General features: G+C 36.3%; 1 protein-coding gene across 3 annotated transcripts in view; it reads left to right on the top strand.

The window, feature by feature from the left end:
- The window catches only part of LOC108738867 (androgen-induced gene 1 protein-like), a 20,447-nt gene extending 17,550 nt beyond the window's left edge, over positions 1-2,897 (top strand). For 2 of the 3 annotated variants that reach the window (XM_018472479.2, XM_018472481.2), the window contains exon 3: positions 2,083-2,897. In XM_018472479.2, coding sequence (XP_018327981.1) covers positions 2,083-2,532 — 450 coding nt within the window. In that variant the 3' untranslated portion in view covers positions 2,533-2,897. The remainder of the gene's footprint in view (positions 1-2,082) is intronic. The other variant, XM_018472480.2, reaches the window with a different exon arrangement.
- Positions 2,898-8,366: the final 5,469 nt, after the last annotated feature.

Raw genomic sequence — 8,366 nt, 5'->3', positions numbered from 1 at the left:
TAATTAACTTTGCCATTAAACGTGTTTACACGAATAAATGGTGGGAGCGCCGGGTACATCTTTGAATTAAAGATCATTGATAAATAAAAATCGAAACAAAATAATTGAAAAAAATTACATTAAACTAAATACCATTTATTTTAATGTATATAACAATTTATAAAATCATGTTGCCCGCTTTTCGAAAATACTACGGAAACACGAAAATGTCAAACCTGCAATGATTAGCAAATTTATTTCGATAATGAGGGATTTTTGTGTAGAAACCCTAAAATCTTCTTAAACAAGTTATTATTGAAAATTATTCAAAACAACGCCATTATTAAAAAAATCTTCCAATCTAATATCTTCAAGGATTAATCTTCGTCTCCTACAGATATCATTGATTCCAGTCATCGTATGCATCTCATTATATAAGGTTGCTTAATACATTGATACTTACGAGTATTTAATCATCTACCTCCAGTCAATTTTCATAATAATCACTTACAAAAATCTGCAAGCATTTCGTGCAAAAATAGCCCTTAGTGATTTGTTTCCTTTCCTATTATTACCATTAGTTGTAATAATCTCCTAGAATCCCAAATACAGACTGTAGTAGAAACCATCTTCCTTCATAAGTGCCTACCGTAGGTTAATGCAACACCCTAAACCTCCCCTATGCACGATTGCATAAGAATTTTCTCCATCATTTCCTATTGGTTACAATACTCTTTTGGATAGATTCATATAGGACCCATCATTCCTTCTCAGGAAAAGTCTCACAGATTTTCTCGGTTAAACTCTCTAATGGTCTTCTTCAAATAATCACAACAAGTTTCGGTAACCTCCTACATTTCCCAATGTAGAATTTATATACCACTAATCTCATTCTGTCACAAATTGAGAGAAGCATCCTGAATGTGCCTTGTTTACCTCCATTATCCTAAAAAAATAATTGGTTTCAGTATCCTTCTGCATGTCATTAATTGCAAGTACACGTAGAACTTCTAGGTGATTCTAGATAGAACAATCGAGTCATCATCCTTTTCTGTGAAAAGTATCCTAGGTCTCTCCTCAGTTAATATCCCGAATGGTTCACTCCACAAATCTCGTCAATTACCATTAGGTCTTGTAACCTCATACATTTCCGAAAACAGAATTTAACTAATGACTCATAAATGCTTTTGATTAAAGGAAGGTCCTGAATCTGTCCCTTACGATTACAAGAAGGTCCTGAATCTGTCCCTTACGATTATGTAAAATTTGTGTCCATTTTCCATGTAGGTACCTATATGTATGTATAATTGGGATTGCAATATCCTCTGCATGTTGAAGGCTTTACTACAGATTTTTTAGATTTTCCTGGATGAAGCCATATAGAATTCATCATCCCTTCTTATCATCATTATTACTTATTAAATATTCCTGGTTTTCCTCGTTAAAGGTCAATGATTCCATTGTGCCTCCATTAGTACTGATAACCTCCTAGATTTCCAAAGGTTGGGAGGTTTTCTTTTTTATTTCCTTCTCTCAGTTGAAGGAACATCCTATATTTCACTGAATAACATTACATAAGCCTTTAATAACTCTCCAAATGGAGTCACAGATCTCACATATTTCCCTGGTTAAGATATTAATCATAATGAATCTCTCTTTTTCTTCCTCTACTCATAATTCCGTTGTGCCTGCATTAGTACTGGTAATCTCCTAGATTCCCGTAGATGGGAAGGGGGTTCGTTTTCGTTTTCTTCTCTTGCTTGAAAGAACATCCTTTATTTCACTAAAGAACATTACGAAGACCTTTAACATCTCTCCAAATAGGGTCACAAAACGAACACACAAATCTTGCATATTTTAATCATCTTAATCATAATGGATCTCTCTTCTCTTCCTCTATTCATGATTGGTTAATGTCATTTCCCTAATGTCATACCCCCCCCCCCTTCATATCATTATCAGTTACCTAGATCCTAGATTGCCTTACCGTCGATTCCAGAAGCTCCCTAGCTCTCCTCGCCTCGTACGACTGCTTCTGATTCATCGCCTTGTCCATAAATGTCATTAACGAATTGCAGGTTTTATTTTAATATTCTGTTGCAGTTACTGGCATGTCTAGGTTTTCCACTGTCGATGTTTGTGGGTTTGACGTTTTGGGCAATATATGCCGTCGATAGAGAACTGGTATTTCCCCGTGCGTTGGACGCCTTTTTCCCCACATGGCTCAACCACGTCATGCACACTAACATCATGATCTTTGTTCTAATTGAAATGGCGACGTCGTACTGTCGGTATCCGTCTAGGAAGTTCGGATTAACGGTGGTTACCATTTTCATGGCGTGCTACCTTGTCTGGTTGCACGTTATACACGCGAAAACAGGGTTGTGGGTGTATCCCATCTTGGACGTACTGAATCTACCACTTAGAATAGTGTTCTTTGCATCCCTACTCGGTTTAACGATCGGTTTGTATATAGTGGGCGAAAATTTGAATGCCGTTTTGTGGGCCAAAGAAATCAAAAAAATAAAGGTTGATAAGAAGAAAAAACATTAACGGTTTTTTTTCTTTTTTTTTTTTGTCAACAGAAACAAACTTGCTAGAGGTTTTTTTTTTGGTTAGTAGGTACTGTATTTTTAAGGCCTAACACGTGATCAGTTAGTTAGTAGACCTAAGACTATTCACATAATATGCCAGATGCGATGATTCATTAATAAAAAATGCTACTGATATAATTTACCGTTAAGTAGGGCGGGAGGGTGGTGTATAGGTGCTGCAGAACTGCTAAAAAATTAGTTATTTATCACGTATTATGAAAATAATACACCCAAAATAGTCTTTTTTCGGGCCGTCCGGTGCTGATTGAATTGTCTACTTCTGAGCTTTGCAGTATTCTTGATACATGTTGTTTAACTGGGCCGCATGAGGCAGTTCTGTGCACTGTCTTGGAACACCCCTTGACATTCGCTTCATTCTAAAGAATGCATTAAATCAAAAAAAGGAAAAGGTTAGCATATCTTTAAAAAAATCATCCAGTATAAATATGTTATTTTAGTTTATTTATTGGCTATTTAAAATGTTATTACATGTGTTAACTTGCTGATGATGATGCCTTTAAAGTTATAATAAAAGATTCCTTACTTTTGGTTGTCAATGTAAATCGAAATTTAGTAAAATTAAAAAGTTGTTCTCAAAAAAGCTCAAGAGCTGTTGTGATATTTTTCTATTCAACTTTAAAAGTGCTTCTTTTTGCCGCAGTGAGGGTTATTACAATAGGTAGAGTCTCAGTTACATGTAAAAACTACGTTAGATATACAATAGTTTATAATTGTTACCTTACTTAATATTGTTATTAGACTGTAACTGATAAAGCTTTAGCTTAAATTTTGAAAAAGTGCTTTAAATATGACAACAAGCTCCAGTACAAATTTTTCACTTGAAATCGTAACTTTTCAAATAAGAAACTTTTCTGATATTGTTGAATGTATAAAATTAGCACATAAATATTATGCCTAGTGAATTACTTGTTGAAGCATTATTACATTTTTATATCTACTACATTGTTATGGTAGTGTATAATGTATCATAATTGATTATTTATACATATATATATGTAATTGGGATTATGTACACCAAAACAATTATATATATATATTGCTTTAAAAGGATACATATAAAGTTTGGTAAATATTGAAATGAATAAAACACAATTTGCTAAATAAACTTTTTTTTTAAATGTTAGTCTTCCTTCAATCTGTTTTCTATTTAACGAAAAATTTACACTTGCTGTATAATTTACTACATTACGTTAATAGACTAATGAATATTATAGATACATTCATTGTTGATGCAATGCAATTAAAGATTTTGTAAAATAGTTATGCCTCAATTTTACAATAAATAATCGTTTTTATAACATGGTTGTGGCAAATACATTAAAATACTTTTCATCAGTCCTTAGACTGGATGGACACGCAACTCCACTCTTTCCCGTCCTGAGCTAATCTTCGCATTTCCCTTAAACTAGATTTTTTTTTATGTTTTCGTGGAAGAGGAGAAATCTTCAAAAGACACCCAGTCGTCCGTACGACTGGGTAGTGTCGGATTCCCGAGGAAGAAGTCCTCGGACCTACCGACTAAAACCCCTCTACCTCAGGCCGTTCTAGGACCAATTAAGGTCCTCTTCAGCCGTTAAACTAGAGAAACCCACATCCTTAACCATTTCATCATCATCATAAGGTCATCAGTCCTAAGACTGGTTGGACACGTACCTCCACTCTTTCCTATCCTGAGCTAAACTTCGCATTTCCCTGAAACTAGAACAGCCCACATCCTTAACTATTTGCGAAGAGTAATCTAATCTAGGTCTACCTCTACCCCTCCTAACTCCTGTTTCTGCCTCTAATATGTCTCTGACTAGACCTTCATGCCTGAGAAGGTGTCCTACCAACCTATCTCGCCTATTTTTTATTGACTTCCATAGAGTCCTCTGTTCTCCTATTCTTTCCAATACCTCTTCATTTCTAACCTTTTCTACCCACGATATCCTCATCATCCGCCTATAACACCACATTTCGAACGCTTCTAACCTTTTCTTTTCCGCCGCTCCCACTGTCCATGTTTCGCACCCGTACAACGCCGTGCTCCAAACATACACCTTTAACAACCTTTTTCGAATTTCTAAATTAACCGTTCGCGAGCATAGAAGTGACTTCTTTTTATTAAAGGCGACACGACCCTGCGCTATCCTCTGCTTTATATCCCTACTACTCCTTCCATCCTCACTTATCTGACTTCCTAGGTATCTAAAATCAGCCACTTCTTCTAATTTTTCGTCTCCTATCTTTATATTCGCTCTTTCCCTACTTTTTCTTCCCTTGCATATCAGTATTTTAGTTTTACTTTTATTTATTTTCATACAGTACTGATCTGTCAGTACCGCTTCCATTTTATTTAAAGCTATCTCTAGGTCCTCCTTGCTAGATGCTAATACTGCTATATCATCTGCAAATCTAAGCATACTAATCTTTTGCCCTTGCACATCTATCCCTACAGTTGTACTGTCTTTAATGATGTTGATGGCGTCTTCGATGTATAGATTAAAAAGTAGCGGTGACAGTGTGCATCCCTGCCTGACTCCCTTCCCAATATTTACTTCTCTACGTTGCAGCCCTAGCTCTATAACTGCCTGTTGCTCTTTATACAAACTAAGTATCCTTAACCATTTACGAACAGTAAATTAATCTAGGTCTGCCTCTACTCCTCTTATCTCCTGTTTCTTTCTTCATGCCTGAGAAGGTGACCTACCAACCTTTCTCGCCTATTTTTTATTGACTTCCATAACGTCTTCTATTCTCCTATTCACTCTAATATTTCTTCATCTCTAACCTTCATTATTCACCTGTAACACAACATTTCGAACGCTTCTAACCTTTTTTCCGCCGTCCATGTTTCGCATCCGTACAGCGTCCAAACACACCTTAACAACCTTTTTTGAATTTCTAAACTAATCGTTCGCGAGCATAGAAGTGACTTCTTTTTATTGAAGCCGATTCGACCCTGCGCTATCCTCTGCTTTATATCCCTACTACTCCTTCGTGACTTATCTGACTTCCTAGATATGTAAAATCATTCACTTATTCTAATTTTTTGTCTCCTATTAGAATAGGCAGCCGTCCGTCTGATGTTCGTCAATATATTAGTGAAAATACATTTAGTTCGTTGGTAACCAACAGTAGGGTGTTATTAATGAAAATCATTAAATTGATATTTACACATTCTGAAATACCTACAGATCAAATTTTACTTCGTCAATTAACAATTTCTTATACCTACAACCATCAGTTTTTTTACCCAATTATCTTTTAGTTTTATCTTTTATTTAAACGTTTTGATATTCAGTTGATTCCAGGATAGTATATTCTGAGAGAAGACTTTTGCCATTTTCAATCGTTAATCTCTTTTAAACCGTTCGAAAAAATCGGAAAAAATATTCTGAAAAGACAGGTAAATGTGCTGGTGTCCAAACCCCCCTTCTCTTCGGTTTCAGAAAAACCAAAATTCGACATTTATTAGCATTCGGTATTTAATAAACACATCTTTGGAATTTGACTGAGAAGATTATCCGCAAAAATGACAGAAATGATGAACCCCTCGTTAAAATCATGGATCCGCCCCTGACTATGCCTTAATAAATGGGAAAAGGATATCATTATATGCGGAGTTACCCACCATAGCCAAATCTTGTAATACATTCACGAGCCGCCAATGAATTTGTTACAATAAATTGTCTCAGCTGTCTGATACGCTATTGTCGCAAAGACTTTTTTGTTAAAAATGTCGTAATCAAACAGCAACTGGATAACCAATTGTATATTATTATTGTTTATGAAGAACAAAAAGTGCTTCATTATTAGTGTCTTTTTTTCGGGGGTCCAATCAAAAAAACGGCTCATCAATGCGCAACTAATTACATTTATTAAACTAAGGCGGACTGATGGGTACGGTTTGCTGAACTTGACAAATTCTTCAGCCTTTAGACACAGTTCATCATCGTTTCGACTCGATCTTCCGTTCGTCCTCTTTCCCGACATATCCATACACATAGAATTTCCTCCCTACCGCGACCGAACAACCGGGACACGCCGCCGTTGATTACGAAATGAAAAAGCTCATTGTCCATCTTCAGCGAGCAAGCATCGGCTCTCCTAATGCGTTTCATTCAGTCCGATGACGTAACGAATCTGCCGGTGAAGAAATAAACTGCAAAATCATAGTCGGCCATGATTTATTCGGCCACGGTTTAATTTTTTTCCAAGAGTCGACGATCTCTTCGCCGAGGTGCCTCTTTTATAAGATACTTTCCGAGCAGCCACACGGTCTTTTGTATCACGTACAAGTTTGGGTCACGGACCGTCTCAATTGCACTCTATATCTATTGAAAATTGATTAAGTATTTTGTAGTGTTTTTGAAAAAGTAGCGGATTACATTTTTATAGCAAAAGCCAACCACTCAGACCATGTTTATATTTTAGGACTCGGTAATTATACAGAATTGGGGCTCCAGACCAAAATCGCTCCAAAAATTTTTTCATCGATTTCCGACCATTCTACATAATANATTGCACTTCAGCAAGTCAGGAGGTTAACCATTATTACCGGGAAGGTTGAAAACTCTAATAATGAAAGATGATTTAAACTGAAACTATGTCACAATCACTTTAGATTTTTTTTGAAGTTTTTGACGTCTAAACTTCTTATAATTTTAAAAAAGCAACTTAACGATTGATCTCTTAATTACGTTACAGTTTTATACATAGATATAAAAAATACAACGTGTAATTATACAACACGCTACTGAAGTGAAACTTCATCAAACACACAAACATAGGGAATAGCATAGGAGTTAAGGAATTGGTTTAATGGTATTATTTGTACACTATGAATTTAAATTTTACACTATACATGCCGGAGTTGCCTGTAACGAACGTTGCATTGAAACTCGCTCACGGCTCCAGCGATCCCCACTACGAACTCGACTACCTGGCAGAGTAGACGGGGGACATCCGTTGCATGATTTCGTTACATAGCAACTCGCATGAAACGAACTTACCCTACCGTGCGTAAAGAAGTTTCACTTCAAAAAAGATCTGGCTACGTCCTTGTATAACCCTGTAGGTAGACCATAAAACGAGGGGTAAAGGTCTAGATGATGGGGGGGGGGTCGAAAGAGGAGGTCTCTCCCATCACTGTACCATAAAAAGTTCGTAGCGGTCTCACCCCCATAAAAAGTTATAGGGGTTCAAAGTTAATAAATGTGTCAATTTTTATACATTTCTAGGCATGTAAATATTTATATAGTCATTCTTAAACAATATTCAAAGGTAAAAATACATAAAACTATTGAGAAAGTTATATAAAACATTATTTAAATGTCTTTATCAATAGGGTAGGTTAGGTTAGGTTATCGGGTTTTGTTCAAGTGACCACCCTCTTTCGATCCCCCACCTCCACCCGCTTGAAAATATTTTTTTTATTGAATTTTATTTGAATTATAGTGTATGAAAATTGTCAAAATAATCAACTTTCAACCCCCATAACTTTTTATGGGGGTGAGACCGCCGCCAATTTTTTATGGGGTTTTACTCAGGTGACCACCCTCTTTAGATCCTCCTACCCTATTTCGATCCCCCTGCCTCCCACCCCATCTAACCCACAACTTTTTATGAGGGTGAGACCGCCACGAACTTTTTATGGTAGAGTGGTGGGGGAGACCTCCTCTTTCGATCTCACCCACCCCATCATCTAGACGTTTACCAAACCAGGTTTTTGTTTTGGCAAAAATCAATCGTAGAAAGCTTCTTGCATGAAATAAAGACACCTAGCTCTCA

Source organism: Agrilus planipennis, unplaced genomic scaffold (genome assembly GCF_000699045.2).
Source record: "Agrilus planipennis isolate EAB-ADULT unplaced genomic scaffold, Apla_2.0 scaffold213, whole genome shotgun sequence".
Taxonomy (NCBI): domain Eukaryota; kingdom Metazoa; phylum Arthropoda; class Insecta; order Coleoptera; family Buprestidae; genus Agrilus; species Agrilus planipennis.
Note: the sequence above shows the minus strand (reverse complement) of the source record. Positions and strands in the feature narration are given on the sequence as shown.